At 42.7% G+C, this 27,583-nt stretch overlaps 1 protein-coding gene and 1 long non-coding RNA gene across 5 annotated transcripts in view; both read right to left on the bottom strand.

The window, feature by feature from the left end:
• Positions 1-698: 698 nt before the first annotated feature.
• PPP2R3A (protein phosphatase 2 regulatory subunit B''alpha) overlaps positions 699-27,583 on the bottom strand; it is a 58,060-nt gene continuing 31,175 nt past the window's right edge. For 3 of the 4 annotated variants that reach the window (XM_074912608.1, XM_074912607.1, XM_074912609.1), the window contains 11 exons: positions 25,269-25,372; positions 22,569-22,671; positions 20,676-20,750; positions 14,313-14,399; positions 11,816-11,972; positions 9,637-9,685; positions 8,978-9,067; positions 7,814-7,989; positions 7,172-7,290; positions 5,412-5,518; positions 699-1,104 (listed from right to left, as the gene is read on the bottom strand). In XM_074912608.1, the coding sequence (XP_074768709.1) occupies positions 1,008-1,104; positions 5,412-5,518; positions 7,172-7,290; positions 7,814-7,989; positions 8,978-9,067; positions 9,637-9,685; positions 11,816-11,972; positions 14,313-14,399; positions 20,676-20,750; positions 22,569-22,671; positions 25,269-25,372 (1,164 nt within the window). In that variant the 3' untranslated portion in view covers positions 699-1,007. Of the gene's footprint in view, positions 1,105-5,358; positions 5,364-5,411; positions 5,519-7,171; positions 7,291-7,813; positions 7,990-8,977; positions 9,068-9,636; positions 9,686-11,815; positions 11,973-14,312; positions 14,400-20,675; positions 20,751-22,568; positions 22,672-25,268; positions 25,373-27,583 lie in introns of all 4 variants that reach the window. The other variant, XM_074912610.1, reaches the window with a different exon arrangement.
• On the bottom strand, positions 16,917-17,839 carry LOC141963389 (uncharacterized). Its single transcript, XR_012634094.1, has 3 exons — positions 17,477-17,839; positions 17,295-17,392; positions 16,917-17,145 (listed from the first exon to the last, which is right to left on the bottom strand). It is a non-coding gene; the product is annotated as an uncharacterized LOC141963389 (long non-coding RNA).

Here is a 27,583-nt window from a genome sequence, read left to right as displayed (position 1 = left end):
GCAAGAATTCATTAGTGACAGTGTTTCCTCTCTGAGATGGGCCTACTTCATGGCTGGGAAATAAATTTTTGGCAATATTGCAGACTAATTCCTTTACCAGTTGAAGGATCCTTCTGGTAACAAATTTAGCACACTAGGTAAGGATTGGGTTTTTTCTTCATTATCTCAGCTTCCAGGTTAGCAACACAAGAGAGGAGAACACAGGGAATGGACGGAACTGGTGCACACACAACACAGCAGTTTCAGTACACCAGCTGAACAGCTTATGTCTTTTTTTTGTAAACATGCTAGAAAATACTTCTACAGAGATAGAACACTAGCCTAAGGAAGATCTTCTTATGCACAGGAACATATGTAGAAATTTTAACTATATCTCAAATTCTTCCAGAAACAATGTATCATGTAGTGCTTTAACTGTCCGTAGATTCATACAAGTAAAATATGTCCAGTATCAACTGGAAGAGCTTGCGGTTTAAAGCACAAAAGGGAGACTTCACTCTCCCCACGTGCAGGCATGATGTCTTGATTTTGAGGACACTAAGAAAAAAACCCTAGAACTTTGTTGTGACTTGTGTTTTAAAAGATTTCTAGACATACATTTCAATTAAGTTAATTTGGCAGCTCTTTTGTCACTCCTGGTATAAAGTCAAGGGGGAGAGAAGGGCAGTGACTGAGAAATGACCACTGTAGATGTTGCATGCAGTTGTTATAGTTCATCTTTAGATGCTGGCATTTATTGCACATCTGGGGACATAACAGAATCTATATATAAATGAAACAAGGTGCAATCACCATTTTTAATGAGCGTGCACAATAACACGTTGTAAAAAGCCTTTTTATAGAAATTACCTTATTGCAATTACACAGGAAGAGAAAAAGGGTTCTCAAGTTACAGTGTACAAAATAAAGCACATTGCTCCAATGACGGATTTAAGAAAAATCCCTAAATGTCTTGGGACTGAATTCTATCCAGTTTGAAAGATAATGATTAAATATCTTCCATTTCTCTATGCTGAGAGATCTGAGATAACTAGTTTGTCTGACTTGTCTCCAGTTTCAGAGGGAGATAAGACTTCATCTGTGTCATAGTCTTCTTCAAATGATCTGCAAAGATAAAAGGTATGTCTTTAAAAGCCGTATTTTGGTGAAAGCGTTTTCAGGCAAGTTATTTCAGTGGCTACTAAAACAGCTGGCTAAAATATAGTAGCATGCAAGATATAAATATCCTCCTCGAGGTTAACAAGTAATCAGTATTCTGAGAGCTGACATGACTTTGTGCTCCCATCCATCCTCATTTGTAATTTCCAGAATAACTTTTCACTGGTGTTCAGCATTATAAAATTTGAATCCAGTTTCAGTAACAATTGTCAATATCTCACAGTAGCCTTAACAGTTCAGTGTAGAAATAAAGTCGTCCAGCCACACACACATCCAGGCCCTAGAGGAGATTTGGCTTGCTCAGACCTGCTCACAAACACCTGGTTTCCAAAGACTCTTCTGGCTTAGGCTATGTTTTGACATCCACAGAAGAACAATTGTGGCCATGCTGTCATGTTCCTCTCTCACTTGGTTTGAAGTTTAATATCCAGGTCTTAGCATTTATGGCCCGAGTTGGTTTGGCTGTGAACTCTCAGCTACAGCCAGTTGCACTATTTGGGCAGGTTGGGTTCCGTGCTCTGCAGCAGAGGGCATCACCCCAGGGCTTTCATCCCATTCCTATTCCTGAGAAGTGATGTTTTTTAAGATGTTTTCCCTCCAGTCTCAGGACACTACAGGTTAGTTTCTCAGGACCCCCAAGAAATTAAATTTTTTTTATTTTGTTCTGAAAGCAATACTGCTTATGAAGGTAATGTTGCAGCAGGTGTTCCAGTGGCAAGTACAGAAATAGCTGTTTGGTGGTAAACTGTGCTATAAAAAGGTTAGCTCCTTTGAGACCTCAGCATGGATGGTGCCAAGAAAGAACTGTCTCCTGCTTCTTGTGCTGTTTTTCCCTTCCCTAACCCATATGCAGGCACAGCAAATCCTTGGGAGCCTGTCAGCGTGGATGTCCTGCTGTGGGGAGGATTCCAGGCTATAGTCTGGTGATCCCTATGGGAAGGAGAGAGGAACAGCACAGAGATCTTCTCTTCCATAAAGGAAAGCACCTGCTTAGTAATTCTGCCACCTTCTGGATCCTCACATAAGTGGGAGAAGGGAAACAACGGTCTGGATCCTACACCAGTAACTGTTCTGATCAGGCATGCAAAGTTGTGAAAAAGTGCACGATATGCACCCTTTGTGCTCAGGCTGGAGCTGTGGGGAGCCTGCGCGGCCCTGCCCTCCCGGCATTCCCCACCTGGGAATGGCCCGTGCCTCAGTTTCTCTAATGGCTCCTTGGTTTAAGATGATGCAGCTGAGGAAAGCTTTTTATTTCTATTTGAATGCTGTTCTTAGGAATGTTCCTTTTGCATCCTCATTTCCTTCAATTTTACCAACTTCAATTAGCTTTCTTCCTTTTTTCCCTACACATGGAATGTGACTTCTTTCCTGTATTGTTTATCTTGCATTCACCAGCACTTGGAGCTCCTTTATAATTTTTTTTTCTGGTGCCTTTTGCTTTTGGACTAAACCTTCTCATGTCTGCTTCAAAAGGGGCTTCTCACTGTCCTTCTCCACTTCACTTTTTTGCTCCTTAAGGCTCAACAGTGCCTGCCTTTCCCATCTTGGAAAAAAAGCTTTCCACTTTCATGGCTAGGAAGCATCCAAAGGACAGCTCTTCCATGAGATTAGCACTAAAGATAATCACCCACTCGACTTCCAGGACAGTTTCAAAACTTCACAGTCCCCTAAAGACACATATGGGCACATGTAGATTAAACACCCATTCCTCAAGACTCAACCATGGCAACTCCAGCTTGTTCAGAGAAGGCAAATTCCTCCAGGAAATTCTTTGTCCTTCCTTCTGGCATTCACACATTTTGTCACTGGGTGGTTCAGCGATATACTTCTTCCCCCTTCCACTTCCCTGTGCTGCTGGGTTCATTGTAGTGAGTGACTGAGCCATCAGCTGACTTGAGGGAGACAAGAAAATGGTTTAAGTTGCCTAAAGCAACATCATCTGATCCTGTGTCTTTGTCCCACCTTGAGCAGGATTGCTCTGCCTTGTGACCTTGCTCCTTGTTGCTCAGGTGAAGGGGATTCTTTCCTATCAGCACCTGGTAAAAGATGGCCTCTTCCCCTTTATTTCCCTTCCTATGGAGAAAGGTTTCTTTCCATGAAGGCACCTATGGCTTCCGTGTACATCAGCTGGCTGAAACTGGTTTCTGGAACAGTGAACAAAGCAGTGCCCTCTTCTGCCAGGCAGGCCATTGCCTGGACTGCAGGAAGGGATTTCTGCAAAACCAATGCTTGTATCTGCATTAAGAGCTTATGTTGGTCAGGTTCAACTATTGATTCTGCCTTCAAAAACGACTCTGTGTATACATTCACAGGGAACAGACTCTCTTCGTTAAATCTCATTCACAGGTGTATAAAGCAGAGCATGGCTTAAGCTTCCAGGGAAATGTGATGCTTCATTGCAGTCTTGAGCAAGATGACACCTTTCTCATCTTATTTTTGGTGATTGTAGCTCAATAGAATCACAGCATCCTTGAAGTCATTCTGAGTATCCACTGTCTTGATGAGATTCCTCTTGAGGAGCAGTGCTCCCTCATGGGCAAGCCTGCAGCCAGCTGCTGACTGCCTTCAGAAACCTTCCATCCAGAGACGCTATGGACAGGGCTACCTCACAGATGTGGTACACACTTACCAATTAATCTGCGATTGCTCAGTGATGCTTATTTGGAAATGTATTAAGACAACAAATACCAGATTTCGATTCTGCCAGCTAACTTAGCCAAAAATCTTCCAGTCTCTCATAGAGCTCATAAATAGTCTTGGTTTTGTCCCCACTCCCTGGTTCTGTCATCCTCAGAGGACAGCAGAAACAATGTATGTGCAAAAACTCAATGCCTGTTTCTGGCAAATTTGTCTGGGCATCCAGCTCTTTGTTTTTCTTTTCCCCCTTCCTTTTTTCCTGCGTGGTCTGTTGCTATGCTCCACAAATGAGATCTAATCCTGCTGCCATGACTACAGAGCTTTTCAGGGGCTCTTAAAAGCAAGCAGCAAGGTTGCTGACATGCTCTTTACAGGAAGACACAGAGCTGTTTCAGACAGACTTCAAAAATCTGACATCACCTGCCACTTCTCTGTTTGTGGTGTGTTCAGGGATTCATGGTCCTGCAAAGCTTTTATGGCAGACTCCTATTTCTTTTCTCTGCTGAGGATACAGGTGTTGCAAAGCAGCTGAAGGAAATACAGCAATTTTATCTTCCATCCTGTGCTACCTCATCTTCCATTGTGAAGCCACAAAAAGGCAAGGCAGCTCAAAGGAGATGAGGGAACAGCCCATAGCTGTTTGGATGCACATCACAGGGGGAGAGGGAAACACAGCTCTCAATAGCTTTGCAAATCTCTGTGGCTAATTAGTAGGTGCTACTGTTATCCCAAGCAATTTCCAGTGTGGGAAGCTTTGAAAATTATGCAATCTTCTCAGTACTCTAATGGTTCTACAAATACGGTTCAAGAATGGATGAAATCTTGAATCACGCAAGATTAACATAGGGTAAGCATTCTTTGGATGGTTGTTACATTAACCTAGAAACTTACAGAGAAATATTCTCAAGAAGATACTAACACAGACACAAATCTAAAAGAATTATACTGAGTCTCTGTTAGTAGCCTCTGCAGGAAGCCCTTGCACACAGAGAGGTTCTGGAGCAACTGCTCTGCCTAAATTCATTGACTGTAAGGATAGCTGGAGTGTCTGTCTGTAATTTTATAGAAGGCTGCAAGAATGAGTGTAGGTATTGCAAAAACCAACAGTGTTTTAAAGAAAAAGTCGCAGCAAACTTTGAAAATGAATGAAAACATTGAAACACATCTTAGGAAGAGCACAAACTAATAGGCATAAAGTTTGGCAGAAAATAAAATTATTCGACTTAAATTTATACTTAGTAGAGACTTTTTAAACAGAGTTACACCTTCTAATCTATGATAGCGTGACATGGTCAATAAATGGCCAAGACCAGCAAAAGTCATTTGATCTCTTTGTATGGTTGCCAAAAGAAAAAGGCTTTGTCCTTTTTCACAGCTATCTTCGTTACTGCAGTGTGTGCAGCTGATTCAAATGCCTGCCCACAAAGAAGCCCACGGTGACAAAGTCACCAAGACTGCCTTATGGAGCAACTGTTTCAGGCTTCACATGCTCCAGTGTTGAGTCCAAATGTTAAGTCCACTAACCCACTACTTCTGTTAAAAGTAGCATCCGCATGCTTCTACTAAACCTCAGGTGGAGCCGTGTGTCCCCAGGGCAGCGCAGTGCCAACGCTTACCCTTCTTGTAGCTGGTCGTTCCCAGACTCCTCAGCCACAAGAATCTCGTACTCTTCAGCAGCGTATCTGTCCCAGTCAGAGGGTTCAGGGCCATCATTTTCAATGTCCTAAAGAGACCAGACAGTCAAGCACACCATGTCCATACCTCTCCACAGCTGTTGACAACAGGTTTAAACGCATGAAACAGCAATTCTAGGAATAGTAAGCAACTGTACAGAAACAGCTAGTCAAAAGTTGCCTTAACTGGAAGATTCACAATTATCTTAAACTATTTTAACATCTGCACATAAATAACTATGAAAAAATACATCCCTTAGTCTATAAAACTCAGTGTGTGTGACCTGATCTACCAACAAACTGAGCCTGCTTCATTTCATAAATGATGAGAATTAATAACTGCATGTTTTCCTTGCTTTAGCTCAGCAAGCTCTATATCTGTGCGCTTTGTAATTGGTTAAAGAACTCAGTGATTTAAAATCTTTAATTAAATGTTAATTGCAAATGATCTTTTGAGGAACTATTCAGAGTTTGCTAAATTTGGGCAAGTTTGAGAGAGGTTACAGAATAAAATCCTCAAACATTTGGCCCTCTGCCATTTACTGTAAAATGGGGAAAATAAGTTTCCCCCCCGGTCCCACTTGACTGCTGTTATGATGATCCAGTTTAAACAAACAAACAAACAGGGTGGTTCTCGCTTGCGATATATTTAAGCTTTGAATCATGGAACCACAAAGTTTCTCTTACTTATGTGGGAACAGCTGGGAGGGAACAGAGTTGGTTTTGGCATTCCCTCTGTACTTTGACCAGATAAGAGGCTTCTGGCAGACAGTCACATCTAGCCGTAGTCACATCTGATTTCACTGGATACACAAGGGGAGCCAGAAATAGGAACTTTATACCAACAGCTGACAAAACTCAAGTCTCTGAACATCCCACAGTTAATGGTGAGCAACAACTGCAAAATTCAAAAGCCACAATCTCTTCCTGTATTTTATCTGCTTGGGAAGGAAGGATGACGAAGACAGTGCAGCCAGGCTGATAACCAGGCACAATCCGCAACATCCAAACCTTCCGTCTAGTGTGCCACATACGCGGTCTGATCACGGAGCTGGCACCTCATCTGCCTCGGCCCCTGTCTCTTTGGTTCTGTTTAGGCTATGGGAAAACTGACAGTGCGGTATTAAGGATCAGACCCCAACCCAGATGTTTAACAAATCTTCACAATGTAGCTGACAATTATGACTGCTGCTGTGTAGGGGATGGAAGGAGACAAATGGGATCTCAAGTTCTGAATCTCACAGCTCTGTTCTAAACTGAGCGAAGCAGGTTCCCTTCTAGTGCAGCTCAGCCCCTGCTTTCAGCCTGCTGAGTCAGTGCAACTCAGCAGGCTCCATCATTCTCTCTACAATCACACACTGCACTGCCAGTGCTGGTGGTGTAGGATCAGTGATGGCAACCAAATCATAAAATAGCATATAACTTGTGTTGGAAGAGACCCCGGAGGCCTCTAGCCCCAGCCTCTGCTGAAATCTGGGTTTGCTGTGAGGTCAGATCAGGGGGCTCAAGGCTTTGTCCACTCACATCTCGAAAACCTTCAAGAACAGAAGGTGCACAACCTCTTCAGGCAACCTGTTCCAGTGCTTGACTGGCCCACTTGTGAAAAAAGTTTTCTTACATTCAGCTGGATTTTCCCTCCATCCAGCAGCATTCCAAAGGTGGGTTTGAGAAGGCCTGTGTTTAGCAATAAAGGTGATTGATACCTTTTGCACTGCAAAGGGATCCCTCTGTTCATTGTCCAGGTATTTCTCTAAATTGAAGAAGGTGTTGTAGAACACATGAGCCATTCTGCACCTCTTCAGGTCTCGCAGGGTTACTCTTCCTACAGAAAAAAACCCCACATTACTGTGCTTAGTGAGAGACTGGACCCGTCCCTTGTCAGTGTTATCGAAGTTTTCATTGTGACACCAGTATGCTACAATATTACAAAATTTCTTCCCGAGTCAGTCAACGATTTTAACACTATTCAATAAATGTGTGAATTTATTAGGCTTAAATGTCACATACATATGGAGATCTTTCACATTCATGTGAAATATGAAAGAATGTGAACAGGGATGGTCCAGTTTCATAATCTAGACTATGAGCACATCCCACAGCTGGAATATACAAGATTTGTTACTCCAGATCCAGCAAGTTCATTCGCAAGGTCTCTTGTTTTAGTATTTCAGCCCTCCTGATGCATATGGCACAATAGCCACTCTTAAGATTTCAATCTTGTGCAGCAGTTTCAGCCCTGTGATTCTAACAAAAGGCTCTACCTATAGATGGGTTTCACAGTGACATTACTTTCTCAGTCCACCATAGATCAAAGAGGACGGAAACTCCCATGAAACAGGATTTACCTTCCCTCTCTGGCTTAACAAGATCAAGCATCTGACACAGCAAGTCATGAAATGGCAGTGGTTCTATGCCCATCACTTCCATCCGCTCACATTGCTCCTCATAAAAGTACTCCAGTTCATACATGGACAACACTCCATCCCCATCCAGGTCCATGCACCGAAACCAGTACTCAATGCTAGGAAAAAGACAGGACTAGTGAAAGCGCAGCACTGTACAAGGAAATCTATATGGCAGAGATTACAGCAATGCACATTGCCCTTCCCCCATCCTCTAATGCTCTTCTGCCCAAAGGCTGGCATAAAACCGGGGATGAAAACACCCACTGGGAAGGATCAGGGCACAGGCCAATGCTCGAGTGCCTCCTGTTAGTCTCCTAGGTGGCCTGTGAGCACAGTCATGCCCATGACCCGTTTCATCTGGTAGCTGTAGCAAGCGTCCACAGTGTTGCAGCTCAACCGGCTCACATTGGTTAGGGTGTCCCTGCCTGATTCAGCAGCAAAAGTTGGCCAAATACAACCAACTCTGAACCCAGGACACTGGCTATCCCTGAGTGACCCCAGTGAGTGATGAGGCAGGCATGGTATGCACTTACGTCCTCTACTCCTTTACACAGAAGGCAATGCTTTCAGGCAGTTGCACTCTACATCCTCCCCTCACCTCCATATAGTTCAACCCTGCATTTATGCATTATTCTTCTCATTTTTACTCATAAGAATCCTTGTCCTAATAACTGCATGCAGATGGAGTTCAATTCTGCACAGCAGTCTCCTGCTAGCTGTGTAAACCAGGCACATGGGCAGGTTTTACAGAGTGACACAGTGAAGTTTCCCTACAAACCTTTCTGTCCTGGTTTCAGCACTTGCTACATGCGTGAAGGGAACACACCTACCTGCTGCAAACATCTCATGGGTTTATACTCAGTGCCAGTGCTTCATGGCATTGGGTAACTGAAGGGATTGATTACAAGAAAACTCTGCTTCTACACAATTTCTCATCAAGAAAGGCAACTGATTTGACCAAACATTGACATTAAGTAATTTTCTTCCTAATAATCACTGGAACCCAGGCTGATGTCTCTTGTAGAAAGTGGTACATCACAGAAGTTTCTATAACTTTATCTGCTCATCTCAATACTTTTACTAAGACACAGAAACCATTCAGACCTTGTAGCACTCCTTTTGTCTTCCTCTGAAATCAGGAGCCACACAAAATCAGCATAACTCATGCGGCCTTCCTTTTGAACTTCGTTGCCTCTGGAAGACACACAAGGAAAAAAAAAACCAACCCCAGATCACCAGGCTCCTGAATACTCAGTAATGTTATCAAACATATTTTTCAAAAGCACCAAATCATTAGTGAGAGAAAATGGGGCATCACCCATTTAGCCTGTACTCCCTGCACTCTGCAGCACCAGCCCTTGTGTGCTTCCCCACAAGCACAGCATTTGCTGCCTTGCTGTCACTGCAGAGCTGAGGCTCATCTACCACATCCCCTCCCACAAGTGCTGGGCTGTTTTTGGAGACTTTAAAGCAGTGCTCATCAGCTATCTCTGTGCCACTGTGGGGCACAAACACATGGTGCTGGCATGCTCCCTCCAGCTATGCCCAGCATGTTCTACGATGAGGTCTACGGGTGGTCATTCTATGAGATTTTGTAATTTGTTTTCTTAAGATACCCAGAAGTCTCACTCCATTTTCAGGCAGCTCCAACTGGAGCACCACGTTGGAAACCACTCTGATCAGCAGGGAATTTTGAGAGTATCTTACATTTCTGATCAGAAATACCCTTCACTTCTATCCCCAACCAGTATGCTATTCCTCACCTCACCACAGCGCCGCTGAATATTCGCTCAATAATCCTGTTTGATAAAGCTGGAAACAAAGAAAACACAGAGAAAAATGAAGCTACAGGTCACAGGAATAACTGTGATCAGTTGTTGATGCTGAATCCACACAAAGCCATTTCCCGTTGCTAAAAGAATGCTCTATCTACATTGACTGCCTAACCACTTTACTGGTCTCTGTTTAGCAGCATTTTGTAAAAAACAAAGCTGATTCTCCCAGTGTGCCTGCCTTTGTATCCTCCCAAACACTGTATTTCCCACAAATATGGCAACTGTGTGTTATCTGGATTCCTGGACATGGGCAGTGTTACTCCTACTTTGCTGCAGTAGAATCTGTCACAAAAGCAAATCCTGCTGATAGAAGATGACTATTTCAGCATGTATTGCAAAAGAAGCTCAGTTAAAATCACACACCAAATCCTTACAAAACACTTCCTAGCAGAGCACAAGCTGTGGCAATCCTGCTGCAGGGAAGGACAATGAAAACCAAGCATCATTTCAGGTGAGTGGGAGGACTTTGCCAGCCAGGAAATGTGTGGGATAGATTGTTATGGCAGAGACACATGAGCCAAGCAGCAAATACCAGTCTTGAGCAGGATTTGCACCCCGACCTCACCCTCCCAGACTGCTGACATCCTTCAGATCCCCGCCTCCTTCTACACATTCTCCATCAGATCTGTAGTCCTGGTACGCTTCCGACACACCATCCAGGCAGACCCAACCTGCACCACCCCTCACATCCCCCAGATGCACTGCTGACAGGCTGCTTCTCCCCTTCACTCTGCCCACAGCACCCCTTCTATCTTTAGCTCCCAGCACCCAGTGCTCTTAAGCCTCCTGTGCAAGAAATACTCCATCTCCACATGCCCGCCTCTCAGCAGGGACCAAGTCTCCCAGTCAGGCACTGCTCCATCCTCACCCCATCCAGCTCCTGACCCCTGTGACTGCCTCACACACAACCACCACGGCCTTCCCATAAACACCTGCACTCGGAACACGTGGGCCACCACGCCACTCTGACAGGCACACATACCTACTGTCATTCTTGCACCCCTTCCTTCCTTCTTGTTTCAGTCCACTAGGATCTTGGCTCCTATCAAATGTTGTCCCCATCCCCAGAGATCCAGCAATGCCTGACAACTTGTCACACCTCCGTATCCCTGTGGCCCTACACACTACAACACCTTACCACACACTTCACCTTTCCTTCCACCTCCAGTCACACACTGTGTCCAAACATCCCATTTTGCCAAATCTGATTCTCTGTCCCAGACCTACTTTCCCAAAAAGTACAGCAACCACATGGAAGAATCCAAGATTTTGTCTTTAGGATTAAACATGCTGGTGAATAGCTCAAGCTCTCATTCAAAATGTTACATTTAGGGGAGAACTTTGTAGAGTAGGGCTGATGGTTGGACTCGATGATCCCAAGGGGCTTTTCCAACCTGAATGATTCTGTGATTCTATGATCCTCAGTCGTACCAGGTAAGCACATGGGCGTATCCTGCTCTCAGAACACAGATAATCCTAAAACCAGCTGACTTGAGTGCCTCCATCTAGCCCAACACATACAGAGCAAATGCCTTTGGATTTTTCAGCCCTTTGTGGATTTGTATTCCATTAACTTATCCACGGCCCTTGAACCTTTGACAACTCAGCATCTGCTCAACTTGTGGAAAGGAATTCTGCACTAAACTCAAGAGAGATTCTCCAGAGTGCATCTGCAAACTGAAATTCACTGAGCTTCACTGGGCTCTGGAATTTCTCTCATGCATAATGAGATTGTACTTCAACAATCTTTGAAGTTCACATGGGCTTGTCCTTCTTGTCCCTACTTCCAAGTTCCTGCAAAACCCTCAGTAAATAATAAGCAAGTTTCAAGACATTATTTTAGCTCATCCTTCTGGCAGTGACCCACACATGCACAAAGCCCCCTCTCTAGCTACTCATCCAGAAAATAGTCTGTACTGCATTTCTCTGTGTCTAAGCCCCTACAGTTGTCTCTGTACATCAGCATTTGTGTTAAGAGATGGATGGCTCCATTTTTTTTTTTTTATGCCATCAAATTCACCAAATTAAAGCTAGGCTTTACTCTTTAGTGGGAACATTCTGTTTTCAGCAATCCCCTTCGTCCCACCACAGCTTGCAGGCAGCATACCTTGATCACTGTACCTAGCCAGATCCTTCTGGCTGATGTAAAGATCATGGTCAGTGTCCAGCTCCCAGAATTTACAGTATATAACATAGAAGTGCTCATAGGAGAAATAATCTGTGATCTGATTTATGTCATCTTCTTCTTCCAAGAGAGCAAGAGTCTGAAAGAGTACAAATAAAGTGGGAAGTTAAATCTAGACAAAGAGGCAGTTCAGCAGCTCAAGTCCTCCAACCTCTGAGGAAGTTGGGTGAACACAGCTCAGAGCTAATCCAAAATGCAGCCTTTCTATAGGAGATTCTATTGCTGCATTCCTTAAAAGGCACTTACAGAGCATCTGGCTTGGCTATCCTGGTTAGCGTATATATGCACAATATTTGTGCCACTTCCACAAACAACTTCTGCTCACTTCCAGCTATAGTGAGTGAAGAGACAGAGAAACAAGAACACAACTGCTGTCTCAGCTAGGATCCATTATTTGTGAAACATTTCTGACCTACACCAGAGACTCTTAGAGCCATTTACACCACCAAGTTTACAATTCTCCATAGGAACTAAGATACATCTTCACACATCCTTGCCTTGCTCCCAAAGGGCAAAATCAAGTCTTGCTCCAGTCTCATGCCTGGAATGGACCCCAAGCAGATCAAACCAATCACACTGATTTTCCTGGGCTGCCACTGACAGGAATTAGCCTGGTTTAACTGCGAGGCTTAGACAGATTTCCAACCATAACATCTGTTAACATGTCTTGCTAGAAAACGTTTAGTGACAACATCCTTGTTTCATTCCTACTTCACATCTACCTCCGCCCTCCTCTCCACCTTCCCACTGACAAGAGAGTATTGCATGTTTGACTTTCTCCTAGTGCCGAGGCCATGGGACACCAGACAGCCTTTTCAGTCTAAAAAATTACGGCTGCAGGAATGTGAAAAAGCTCATAGACTCAAGTGAGCTATAAGTCTGTCCTCCCCTGCCCTCGCAGCCTCTCAGAAGGGAGGAGGTGAAAGACAGCTTGAGTGCTATCCCAGGGAGTTGTGTCTCTAAGCAGGCAGGCTTAGCGGCCCTTCTACCCATAACCATAAAACCAGATGCAGTGCTATACGCAAGCATCAACAGTTCAACATCAATTTTCAGTCATCTCACATCTAAGGAACCCACCTGAGTCTCAACAAAACTCTCACATTCTGCTGTCTACTAGGTTCATAGTTTCAGGCAGGGACAACAGGATGGCATTGCCAGAGCTGCACTGTTCTGACTTGCTCACACTCAAGTCTAAAAACCTCTGATCAGTCAGTCACTAGCTTCTTCAGATTTTTTGTGGGTCTCTCCATTTCTTGGCAGATGATAATCACTTGGGGAGGTTTTTCAGTAACTAATTATTTTCTTTTACAGCTCATGACAAAATATACCATTTACACATGCAGCAAAGAGCTGCCCAAGCAAAATTATGGTCCCAGAACTGAACTTCCCTGCTGCAGGACGTGAAAGGCAGCGTAGATATGCAAGGAGAAAAAGGGCAAGAGTGTATAAAGGGAGAAAATGAGTGAATAAAGAGGCAGAGTAAGTTGGACTTGTTTATAACAGAGGAGGAACTGGGATCAGAAGGCTCCGACTGGCATGAGACAATCCAAGGGAGCACTGATTTTTTCATTAGCTGATGTGATCAGTGGGGCAGAAGATATCTGAAAGGAGGAAGAGCATGAATTCATGCTTGAGGCTTTTGAGGAAGACAGCACACTACATCTGGAAGGGAGAACAGGATGCAGTAGGGGAGTTTCACTGCCTTAGCTGAGTCCTTAACCTTTCAGGCTAAAAGGTTTCTGGCTTTTTAGGTTGGGCTGGAGTTGAACAGCCTCAGACAGTTTTAACCTTTTGCTCTTTTGAGCAAAATATACAGAGAACAAAGATCCAAACCCTGAAAACTCTGCCCAACGTAGGGATACATGACAGGGATTTTAACAAGAACTAAGGTTTATTCTGAAGAATAAAGATGCTCCTTTCTGAAGAAGTCTACAGCCGAAGCAGAAATCAGCTCACAAGATGCATGGTCTTGCAAGTGCACAGCACAACATGCCTGACCAACTGTCGGTGGGCAGACTGCCGGTTGGGAGCCAGGAAATTGGCTGTCCTACCCACCGTGTAGGGTAGGCAACCCAGCAGCTACTCTTGGCAGCTCAGCGAGCCACTTCACACAGGTGCACTGCTGTGTCTTGCTTCCCTTCCTCTGACTAGAGCAGGAGTCAAGAGCCAATCTGCTCGATGTAGCTTCAGAGCAGGTGCACAGTCGCCCCTTGGCCTTCTATCAGTGTGCTCCTGGCTGCTTCCAGGCCCTGGTCTTCCCTCAACTCAGACACAACTCCTTCACCAGCTCCGGCACTCCACTGAGCGCTGCTTGGCCGACCTCCCCACAACCCAGGCACTGCCCCCTTGCTATACAGTATATAGCTACAGGAACAAAGGTATGATGCATTGTGTACTTGTTCAGGCAGAAATTACATACTTGCAAGAAGTTGCTTTTCCTCAGCTCTGTTAGAGTGATCTTCCCAGACCAGGATCGATTTACTGTGTAGAATATTCTCTGTATAACCTGCAACACATGAACAGTGCTCTTAAAATCAACTCTTCAAATATACCAGTTCAGGAATTTAGATACAGTAACTTTATTTACTCATCCTAAGAGGACTACTTTTTGAAAACTGGTTTGTGATCTTTTTGTAGATACTACTATCCTTAATTCACTGTGCAGTCTGAAAGTGACATTTGCTTCTGAAACAGTATTATCTATTTCCACTCATCAAATATTTTCACTGGTCTTAATTCACAGCTTTGAGCATGCAGATGCATGATTTATGTAAGGCAATATGTTCAAAGTGCTCTGAAATGAAGGTTTTCAGGTTTTAGGCACTGTAGCTTGCATGGATCTCACCCAAAATAGTGTTCTGCATCAGGAAAAAAAAAATTAGGACTTGTGAAGAGGAAGGAGGACATGTAAATGAAAGCCACAATGGCTGTCTGACCTATTGTGTCTATAACAATGCCTCATCCTCTGGGTGGCTCCACTGAAAGTAAGCAACAGAGATTATCTGTCTGCATTTATCTTAGGTAGGTGTTAACCTCATTTGTCTCCTTTACTGATCTGCCTTTGGTGAAAGTGAGTAAAAGCTCTCAGACTTCTGAGAGCCCAAGAGAAACAGTTCACAGTATGAGACTGAGTAGACTCCCAAGCATCTAAAAAAAAAAAAAGCAAGCTTGAACCCTTCCTAGTCCACTTCTTGTTAGCTTGTCAAATATCAAAGTGAGGAAAATGCAGATGTGTGATCAAGCACATGCAAGAGGAGAAACAACAAGAAACATCTTCAACAAGAGAAATCAGAAATACAATTAATTTGACTATCAGCACTGAAATCTATGGAATATAATTTTCATCAATCAAACCTAATACAAACAAACCTTTGGTCTTCTCTGACATTATGTTGACATATTATCCTAGAGTTCTGGTAAACCTTAATAGTGCATGCTATTCCAACACAACCATTAATTTTACACAATATGGACATTATAGGGATTAATCCAGTTAAATTCAATGAGATGGGTTTGTTTCCTAGAACTAGCTTTGAGTGGGCAATCACTATTTAAGAGCCATGCTTTGACTTTCACACAAGCACTGGTTCTTAGTCCAGAAAAAATCTGGAACCAAGAATGAAGTTGTTGCTAACGGTCTGCTTTGGGATACACAGATTAGTGAGACAGTAACTGCTGGTGAGCACAAGTCATTTTGAGAGCAACAAGAATGATTTGAAGACTCACAATATATCCTGGAGGGAATATACTGAATTTAGCTGAACACGGCACCTATTGGTAGCTATTATGGTCCTTAAAAGCCTACATGGGGAGATACTGGACAGCAGGAGGACTTTTTGTCTCTCATGAAATACATAACCAGAAGCTGAGAATCAGCCCAATTCAGACAGATAAGAATCCACTACTTTTACACTGCCATTGCTTAACCACTGGGACAACTCCAAAGAAACACTGCAGGCTCTTTATCACTCCAGACTTCAAAGATAGATGCCCTTCTAAAGTTGGGTGTAAATTCAATTAAAAACAAAACAATCTGTTCTAACTATAGCACTCAACTGAGCAATGTTCTTGCTAATGCAAGAGGTCAGACTAGGTGATCACAATGATCTTTTCTGGTCTTAAGCACAATGAAAAAGCTGTATGTTTGTTTCTTCTTTAATGCCTCTGGCAGCTGCTGCCATTCTGGACTCTATTTTTGGACTTCATTTGGCCTTTGCTTCCAGATTGCACAACAGCTTAGAGGATGAAGTGAGTCTCACCTTGTACATAACTCATTATCACACCTGACAAATTTGAAGCAATGCTTAAAGATACAGTGTTTTCATACCATTCTAAGGACTCAAAAATAACAACCCCAAGAATATGAAAAAAAAAAAAGACCCATAACCAGCAATTTTTCTTTGCCTGCAGGGTAATAAAAGACAACAAAATAACCCCCTGTTCATGACATGTAAGAAACTGTTCCTGTATCAGACTGTATTGATAAAGGTATTCCATCTGCTCTCTCCTCACCTAACTGTTAAAATAAGGCATTCAGAGGTAAAGTGGGATCTCTTTTACCATGTCCAGTCACTCAGTGCAGGCTTTATTATTCAAATAATGGTCCAGTTTCAATGGATAGTACATAGCGTATTTATCAGTATAAAGTGTCAATACTTCTCTCTTTTCCAGGTTGTGAAAATCAAGCTGTCAAAAGAAGCATTTGGGAAACATCCTAAAACATAATTACACAGCCCGAGACGATTTACAGCATTCAAGCCACACTTGTCAGTTATGCCTTACTGAAAGCCATAACTGGCTTCATTTTTCCCAGCACAGAAGATTATGGAATTTGAATTCAGTACACATGCTTTTGTAACAGGGAGCCCCTTCCTATTTGCCCATTATCCTCATGTAATCTACCTCCAGGACCCAAACCACTGACAGGTCAGTTCTAGACCTTTCCCCAGTCTTCCCATAGAAGAACAAAAGCAGTATCATTTCTGGAAAAACCCACAAAGCTTTATTAAATCCTGTAGGCCATTCTCTCCTTGTACATTCATATTGGTAATACTGCATAAGATAAAGCAGTTTTCAATAAGCAATATGTTTTGCCAAATTGTTTTTCAGTCGACTCAGCTTTTCAACAACAGCATGCAGTGCTAACTGAGCCTTGTTTGAATATTCTGGGAGAAGTCACATTGTAAAGCTTTTACAATAAACACCACGTGATATTCTGCATCATCTTCGCCAGCTTCAGGAGTCTGTCTCTGCTGAAAGAAACAAGTAGTTTAGTATACTGGTAATACAACAGCTCACAGAGACTGATAGAGATTAAATTACAGCCTGTTGTATCCAAAAGGCACCTCTAAAAGTGCAGAGGTAGGGAAACAAAAAATTGAAACATGCATACACATCTTACCCATACTAGACTGTTAGGTTACTCTCCAGGTGATTTCAACCAAGTGATGCTGTATCCAGCAATGAACACAAAAGCCAGTGTCTCCTTACAGCCCTCATCTGTAACACAAAAATAAAATGTAATTCTTGTGTTGGCAGCAAATACAGCATTCTCTCACTGTAAATAGGTATAAGGCACTCTACCTTGCAGGGATTAAAAGGATCCAAGTAGTCTCAAAATCCAAGGACAAAGCTGTTTCCTTCATTTCCTCCTGGTGGAATTACTGAATTTTGTAACATTCAAAAGAGAGAGGTGCCAAACTCTGTGAAAGGAGATGTGAGAAACAGGAACTCCTGGTATCAGAGAGGAGAGCCACTGCTGAGGTGGGCCAAGTACTGCCACTCCAGATGGGAGCAACCTGACCCAACAGACTGTCCGTCTCCCAGGGTCTTGACTCTGCTCCAACTCAGTAATCTGCCAAGGCCAAGCACGCTGGGCTCAGAAGGAATCCGTCTGTCAGCACAGACACCTAGAACAGCATTGCCCTGCCAGCACGAGGAGTCTGGAAGGACATCACAGCTTTATAAGATTCACAGCTACACACCATTTGGCCCAACCACAAGCATTATTGTTTCCTAACTGCCTGGGAGCAAGCTTAGGAAGTCACCTCTGTCAGAGTATTGTGAGTAAGGGTGCCTAAAGGCTCAGGCTGAAGTAGGGAAACACGGTGGAGACAAGCAGAATCAACAATTACTGAAGAGCTTCATGTACTCATGAAGGGTCCAGATCTGTGATTGCTTTATGGTGGTCACACAAGACCTCACCCAGGCACAAGGGAAGCTGTGGAAAAGGAGAGAAGGAAAAGGTGTTGCCTTTTTTAGCAGCAACCTGCATTTCAGTTACCTTGGAATGCGTTGGGTTTGTGTGTGTGGCGGGGTTTTGGTAGCAGGGGAGGGGGCTACAGCAGTGGCCCCTGTGAGAAGTTTCTCAAAGCTTCCCTGGCTCCAAGTTGCACCCAGCTCTGGCCAAGGCTGAGACAATTAGTGACAGTGGCTGCACCTCTGCGATAACATATGTAAGAAGAGGAACCTGGGAGGAGGAGATGGAGTTGTGAGGGAGACCCCTCTGCACACACCGAGGTCAGTGGAAGAAAGGAGAAGGATGGGGAGGTGCACCGGAGCAGAGCCCCCCCTGCAGCCCGCGGTGAGAGGACAGGCTGTGCCCTGCACCCATGGGGGTCACCGGGGAGCAGATGCCGACCTGCAGCCCGTGGGGGACCCCACACCGGAGCAGGGGCTGCGCCCGAAGGAGGTCGGGACTCTGAGGGCAGCCCCCGCTGGAGCAGTCTGGTGCTGGGAGGGACCCACCCGGACCGACCCACCCGGACCCACCCTGGAGCAGTGCAGGCAGAGCTGCAGCCCCTGGGAAGGACCCACGGCACAGAAGTTCATGGAGGACTGTCTCCTGTGAGGGGACCCCACGCTGCAGCAGGAGAAGAGTGTGAGGAGTCCTCCCCTGAGGAGGAAGGAGCAGCAGGACTGACTGCACCCCCAATCCTCTACACACCGCACTGCTGCAGGGAGGAGATAGAGAAATTTGGAGCAAAGCTGAGCCCAGGAAGAAAAGAGAGGTGGGTTGTATTTCTCACTGTCCTACTCAGTTAAGTGTGGTTGTTGTTAGTGTTTGAATTAAATGTACATTTTTTTTACTTCTCCTAATGACTCTTTTGCCCATGACCATAACTGGTGAATCATCCCTCCCTATCCTTATCTCAATTCCTGAGCCTTTTGCTTTATTTTCTCCTTCCCAGTCCTGAGGGGGAAGGGGTGAGTGAGCAGCTGCTGGTGCTCAGTTGCCCTCTGGACAAACCATGACATGGAACCCCTGCTTCACACAGCTGGTGTCTCAGACCAAAACATGTATTGCACCCCAATGAGGTCCAGAAAGTGCAGTAATTGCTGCTTCAGGACACCCAAGGTAATCATTTGTCAGGTTACTCCAGAAAGACATTTGTTTCTTGCCTTTATTCCCTCCTTTAGACCATGAAAAATACAAAAACAGTATGTGACTTAAGAGGAACCTGGAAAGGAAGATGCACAGAACTGTCTTTGTCACCAGCCAACAGCCAGCACCAGAACAACCACAAATTCCAATCTTGACCCACTCACCAGCAAAGAACAACTGCTTGATACTGCAGTCAGGAACTGATGCTAGCGTGGCCTTAAATCTTTCAGCTCTTGCCCCTCCATGTACTTTATACACCAAATACCAGAGTGGCACATACCACGTGCCACAGGACCTTCTACACTTACCCATTCATGTGTCTCCATAATTCCCTGGCTGTTGTTGCACCTATTCTGGCCAATTACTACATTTAATGTATCTGTTGTCTTGCTCCATGGGGACTAAATATGTAGATAACACTGGTGTTCACTGTCATGTTCAAGTGCATCTAAAACATTTAAAATTGATTCTTGTTATACATTTCCATAAAACATTAGTGTGACAGTTCAGGGTTTGCCCAGACCAACAGTGTCTTTCTGCCATCTGCTCCTGACAGGAAAGGAACAAGCCTGTGTCTGCCAGTAATTTCCCAGCTGCCAGTATGTGGTGCAGCTGGCCCCCATGCAGACCCTGGCAAGCAAACAGGAGAAACTTTAAGCCCTAGAGTCCTGTTGGGATACAGCTCCCATCAGGTCTGTCATTTATTTGACTTTTTTTCCACTACAGAGATAAAACATCCTAACATTTATACCTTTTATCCAGATTCATGCTCAACACGAGACAAGCTAAAGGCTTAAAAAAAAAAAGTACGAACTTAATCAGGTAAATCACTGGGCTAACTGCTGACTGCAAAGTTGGAACAAAGTGACAGAACAAACCCCAACAACAAACAGTAGTCACAAAAGCTCAGAGACTCCGAAAGACTAGACAGGCTTTCTGGCAAGACCAAGAGGCAGGAGAGTTGGGCGATAGGCCCCTGTGTGCAACAGATGCTTCGTACCAGGGAACAATCACAGATTCTCCATGCCTAAGTGACAGAAATCTACAAATATAGAGCCTACCAAGTCTCAACAGAATTAGGGGTAAATTAGCAGCTCTCAAAGACCAAAGAAGGACCTCTCATTTTCCTGTATCAGGATTAAAGGCCAAAAAAGTTATTTTTATAGATTTGCTTAAGACCAGAAAGAATCATTATTAACCTTTGAATAACCTCTTGTACACATAGGCAGATTAATTTTTCCTTTGCAAGTAGTTCTTAAAGTAACTGATTGCCAGTAATATTAAATACCTATTTTTTTTTAAATAACTGAAGGATTCACTGATGGAAACAGTGACAAGTCACAAAGGCAGGGTTGGTACAACAGGACCACAAGCAGGAAACCAAAGGAGAGAGCCTACCGTCGTAATATACCGGGAATGGAACTCCGGAGCATCTTTCAGGAACGTCAAGCCAGGGTGCGTTTCCACCACATCCTGCAAGATAAGACCAAATGAAATAGATTTTCTTCTCCTTTTAATGTTTAGAAGTTACTGGGTTTACAAACCAATACTTTTTCTTACTTTTGAAACTGTATTTGCAGCATTAACAATAAAACTGAAATGACATCTTTTAATTTATAAAGTGAACCTTCTAGAATTAAAAGAGAATACATTTTCCAGGCAATACGCACCTGTTGGGCCATTTTGATTTACTTAAGGACAGAAAAACAAAGGAAGAGAGTTAGTGAGTAGATGAAAACTCATTTTCATTGAATGAGACAAAAAAACTAGTTGACCATGCAACTATCTCCTCTCCAAGATATTTTTTTTCTCCATTCATTGAAGATATTAACATTGATTAGAGATAGGTGTCAGAAATAAACATTCCCTGAAAGGCTGAGAAAATTACCTTTTATGTCATCCACAACAATGACAGCTCTTGTGAGCCTCAGAATGCATAAGATGTGATCAGTGCTTTTCCAAAATTTACTTGAACTACCTGTGGAGATGCCTCTTTCTCTAGATCAGCTTTTTGGAAGCCAAACACTGGCTCATGATGCCAAATTTGCCAGGAAATGCATGACCAAAAACGTGGTGAAATTGCTCAGATCCTGAATATATCAGTTCAGATACTGTATGAATCGATGTTTGCATAATTCCTACATGTCTGACTGCACTTAAGAGGAGTTTTCAAAATTTTGCTTTATCTATACCATGACATGGCAAAGGGATAGAGTGGGCACAGTGCCCTTAGGGGTATGATATCAGCAAGTTTTGGCCAGTTTAACGATGTCTAATACGATGGTATAACACGGTGTAACATCGTTAGCCTTGGTTGACTGACAAACAATATTGTACACGCCTTTGATTGCACCAGTAGCTAAAAATCAGAGCTGCAATCAGAAAAGGCAGTGTGCCCAGTGAAGACAAAAAGAAACATGAGCAAATTTACTCATCACAATCGCAGTTTTGTTTGAGACATGGAAACATCCAGTGCAGACACAAAATCTTTCCCCAAAGCAGCATCTCCACAGAGCTTTTGCATAGAGGGCAACACAGCATGAGAAATCCAAGGATATGTGGAAAAGCTCCAAAGTATCAATAGATACAGAAGCAGATACACCCGATTCATAGACAAACTATAAGGAAACTCTAAATTTATCCAGAGCCTGCCTAAACAGCCACATATCGTTAAAGAATGATGCTTTGCTTTGTTAAAAATATCACATGCGAATGAAAGGAAAAGAAAGAAATGAAATCAGGACACTCAGATTTAGCCTGAATATTAGGAAAAAATAAATTAGCAGCGAGACTTTGGCACTAGCAGGTTTACAGGCATATACAGAACAACTGGAACTGCAAATATTTTGCAAAGATTTCCCCATGATATTGTATCTGGTTGTCTTGCTAGAGAATTATAATTGTCAAGAAATTTCTACAACTTTTCTAGCAGGATTTTATGTTGCACTTGAGTATCAACAGCACCAGGCATTTTTCCCAATAACCACCGAGTGAAATGGGGCAAATTTCAGCCTGGTCACCAGGCACTGAAAAATATGAATCCTAACAATAGGCTACAGCCTTGACAATTCTCAGCAACTTTAGCAAGATATATAGCTGGTTGGCACTTATGCCAAATAGTCCACTTAAAATGTTTATTTATAGTTCATTCCAAAATAAATCCCACCCAGGTGCTGTTCAAACCAAAGATCTGCATGTTGTTGGTAAACATTTAAAGACATGAAAATAAAGAATTTACAAAACAAACATAGTGTTCTCCCCATCCATTCACCGCTGAGCTGTTGTGGGTACCTGAAGCAGCAGGATGAAGTCCTCCTGTTCTAGGTAGTCACAGCCAGGCTTCGCTAAAAGGTATGTGAATCGGGATGCGTCATCATGGCAGTTACGTAGGATTCTGTGAAAGAGATGAAGAGATACTCCAACCACTTTGTACCTCACAGGACAATCATATGTCTGTAGACAGATTATGAAGTGTCTTATCACATTTTACACAATACATCTACACTGTGAATTATGCAAAGTTGACCTCAGACTACCAGCACCCATTCTCTTCAGTATCTTTCAGTAGCACCAAGGTACTTCCACTTCCAGTGGAGCTTCTTTTCATGTTCATATTGCTGTTGTAAACAATGTTTCTTATTGAAGACTGGTCTCTCTTTGATTCCACAGCATCTCAGTAAGTAACCTGACTTTTAGAAACACTTCATGCTCACTGATCTCATTTGAAGTCAACAGGATCAACCCAATGGGATGCCATAACAGACCAAATCAATTCTTTACTGTATTTCAATATTTGAGGGTATTACTAAACTACAGTGACTGAATTTTCAATCAGAAAAGGGAAAAAAGACCATCCCTTATTAATTATGGCATTGCCAGTTGCTGTGCACTAAAGTAATGGAGAACAGGCTAATGAACAAATTAGCAGGACTGAGTATTTAGAGAAGCCTGTAAACTCATTCCTTAGGTTGACAGTTTGCATCTACAACACCGATTCTTGTCTCTGCTTTCTTCTAATCAAAATACTATGCTGGTCAAAAGTATCACAATTACTGAATTCCCTCTGAACAGAAGTGCTCATGAAAACAGAAACTCCATGACATTTACCAAATCACTACTGAATGCCTGTAACAGAACATTTGGATCTATCAAACACTAAGTTGTTCTTATAGTATAAGGGAAACAATAAATTACTCAGAAAATTACCCTGTATTTTTTAATTAACTATGAAAATACAAATGCACTATTATTTACTATGAGTGTTTATTCAACACCCCCCCAACCCCCCGAAAGTGTATGAACTTACGTTGAAACACAGTGCCTGTAGTTTTCCTTCAGAAATCACACTAACTGCCTTTCCACTAATTCTGGCCTCATCACTCTTTACTAAAAGCAGACTTTACAAATAAAGGGTTTTTAAAAAATAAGTCTTCTAGGAGAGGAAAAAAAATAAAAAGGAAAATAAAATATTTAGTGGCTGACAAGCAATCCTGTAGCTGGACATTCATATCATGCTGTCAATTAACAGATACATTCTAAATGAGATGCAGAGAATAGGTGCTAATGTTTTAGCTTTAAAAAAACAAAATACATCAGGCACATAAAAATAAACCACAAAGCCATGTTTTAGCAACAAACTAAAAGACTGGATTTTCAGAATTACTCTATACCCAGCAATTCCTATTGATTTCACATGATATCCGTGAGCATGCAGCATTTTAGAGTCAGGTCATCTACCAAGATGCTTGAAAATAGGCTTCAGCAATTAAAGATGCTTGTTTTAAAGTTACAACTCTGTCCAGATAGCTATAGTCTAACTTTACCATGAACACTACATTTCGTCTATCACGTTTCCAGAAAAAAAAAAATTGTAACTGTCAGAGGGAAAGAGGAGGGGAAAAAAGTCTTTCTAAATGAGCAACTAAACCAAGAGAAGCATATAAAACTTGGCTTGGAAATAGTGTGGTTAAAAGAATACAGAAGAGGGGCATGACCACGGTCTGCAAGTATCTGAAGGATGTGAAAGTCAGGAGGAGTGAAAATATGTGGTATCATACACTAGGGATTAATTAGGAGTAATTGGACGAACTAAGGAAGGAAAAAAATGTTGTCTGTGTCAAGAAAAACTTACTGATCACAGTCACCCCTAACATTTTTGCAATTTTGCCAGGGTAACTAGAAGCTGTTTTGACATTATCATCCCAGGAAATACTTGGGAACTCAGGGTTAAAGGCTACTTCAAGAATCTGAAGAGTCAAAATTTACATCAAAAATTAGAATTCTCTCTGGGTATGAGATGGAAACACTGATCAGGTGTTTCAAAGTAGACTGAAGCCTGAATTGCCCCAGAGGGAAAAACATTAGGCAAGAGAGCAAGTCTGTTCCATCTCACACCTCTGACTCCAAGCACAATATATCTAGAGCTCTGCATTTCAAAAAGAAGCCTTGACAGTGTTATGTGGAAATGACTGTCAAACACCTCAGATTTATTATACAGCATGCTTGAGGAAGGTAGTAAGTATTAAAAATCCCAGAGCATCCACCTGTATGATGCTTATTTTACATTCCTTCTTCCTGTCCTATAACACGCCTCCTCTCTCCATTCCCAAATGTCACTCACTTAATGCCCTAGTGTAGCAGCAATAAGGCCTGAGATAAATATATCCAAAATCCACTGACATCTATCAGCTATCTCAGAATAGCTGACATTTCTAGGGAGTGCGTTAATATATTTTATATGCCAAACAGACCAACACACACCTCATCATCCACACAACTGCTTTAAAGTTTGTTGATGCAGCATGGAAACAAGTGTTCAGGGAGTTTTGGGGAAGTAAACTTAAGCTGATGAAGATTTTTAAGACATTTATTTTCTTCTAAAGAAAAGACAATGATTTTTTAAAGTCTGGTGGAAGAAAAAGAAAAAAAAAGATTTCTATGGCAGGCTGTTCTCTTTTTCCAGAAAGTGAATGTTGCTTTTGCTATACTCACTTTCTCCACATAGATACAAACGAGTGTACAGATACAGATCCTGTCCTTTCTCCTCCTGATGCATTGAACATAGGTGCTTTCCAGTAGAGTGGGCAGCCACATATCTGTAATGAAACACCAGAACAAAGAGGAATACAAAAGCACTCACAAGAACCTGCTCGTTTACACACCCACTGAGACTTTTACATAAGGAAAGTGGTAACGGCACGCAGGTTAGTCAAAAAGCTATTTACTGTATGCCAGGGTTTGGAATCCACCAATAACTTTTTACTTTACCATATGACTTTTTAAGTAGCTGAGAAATATGTCCTGTCACACTAGGAAAAGGATTAGAGACTATTAAGCTCTGTCTTTGACTGAGATGTTCAGCAAGATAACCTGTGGAGAGACACGGCACTGCCTTCTAGAAGAGGACTTGCACCAGCTGCCTCACTGACACACTTTCAAAAGGGATGACCCATTCTCTATATGGGCTGACTTCTCATTGACAGCAAGGAAACTTCAATACTAATTATAGACAATTATTTATAAAATGCCTGAATGTGAAATAATTCTCATCCTGTAGGTCTCAATGCAGCGCCTCACACCCAGAACAGGCTGTTTTCCCAACACCGCTACATCTCAGCAGGGTAACAAAAAAATGAAAACACAAGCAGAAAAAGGCTGATTCCAGCAAAAGGACTCCCTGATCATAACTTTTTACTAGCTTCTGCAGAGGCTGCTAGCTTTCAGGTGGTAATCAATGAAAGCTCAAGCATTCTCTAAGGCTTCAGAAAAGCAGAGTTGAAAACGGCTTCAAACATTCAGCTACAACTTCAAGAAACCTCGTTACCACAAAGATCTTTTCAGCCACCTTTATGACTCTGGACAAGATATCAGAACATCTGCAAAACACAGGCTTTGGAGGGAGTACAGCTGATCTAAGGCAGGCACAGGGAAGAAGGATATCACACCAAATGGAAGGAGTAGTATTTTGAAGTAATTGAGGCATCATTTCTGCCTTTCCCACAAAAACCTCTTTCAACTCTTCTACTAAGCACAACTATCCTGTGAGTCCATTCTCAACTTTTTGTCTGGGCCTGCATGTTTCTTTGGGAACCCCATCAGCGTAAGAACTGCTTTCAGATTTAGCCACCCCTGTGCCAGGTGACTATACTCCTACAGCTGTTTAGCTACTCTGAGGAATGAAGTTTCCATTCTGCTGTTTTCTGTAGCTGGTTCTCCAGGATTTATTTCAGAGCCCCCAAACATACCATTATCAATAATCCCATGGAACAGAAGCAAACCTTACAGTAGTTAGATGGCACAGAGCACATCCATGTGGAGACAGATGCAGAGACCGGACAGAAAGGCAGAGGTCTCTTCCTCTCCGGCGTTCCCCAGTTTGAACACAACAGGCCACACACTGTTGCCCGTCTTGTCATAAAATCAGGTTTCAAGCTGTTTTTTTGTCAAGCAAAGTAGTTTTTCTGTTTATGTTTTCAGAGATGGTTTACAAATAATGCCATTCAATTCCTCTAAAACCAAACAAAAAGCCAACCTACTGTCTTTTGAGAAAGATCTTCCTTCTCGGAAAACAAGTGTTCCTCTTGGACAGAACATCGTTGCTCAATCTACAGCGCCAAAGATGCATTCAGGGCAAACTGAACATATGAGATACGTCTGACAACTGCTACTTTTAGATCAGCATTACTAAAAACCATGGTTGAAGAAGAGGAAAATAGAACCACCCATCTGCATCGTGCTCCCACACAAGTGCTGTGTTTTGTTCCCTGAAGCCAAGAACTCATTAGCAGGCTGTAACAACTCCAAGTCTGCTGACACCTGCATTATGGATATTGAACATACACATCTCGGTGGCTGAGGGTTGACTAAACATTTCCCTCTTCTATGTCCAAGGAGGAGTAGGTTGGAAACTGCTTTTTCAGGCAATACTACAATAGCATACATATGGCCAGATTAGTGGGACAGCTAACCACAAAGAAGGTAGGTGGCACTACCTGAAGCCACAGAGGCAGACTAAGCTTCTGCTATCTCTTCTGAGCATAACTATGGAGGAACAGAAAAAGAAAAATGCAATTTGGATTTGGTAAGAAATCTGAAAGAATAATTTTGCTAATCAAAGCAAGAAAGAGCATACACATCACATGTATGTGTATGCTCAGCAAACTGAGCCCATTTTTATTTACTATTTTCTTAATCTAAACAAAAACATTCAAAGCAGAAGGATATTTGTTCTTTTTTTCACTAAAAATGAGAACAGCTGTGAGATACCTTCTTGGTTTTAGTTTTAGTCTTTCTCTTCAAAAAATGAA

Source organism: Athene noctua, chromosome 8 (assembly GCF_965140245.1).
Source record: "Athene noctua chromosome 8, bAthNoc1.hap1.1, whole genome shotgun sequence".
NCBI lineage: Eukaryota > Metazoa > Chordata > Aves > Strigiformes > Strigidae > Athene > Athene noctua.
This window is presented reverse-complemented; position numbering and strand designations above follow the sequence as displayed.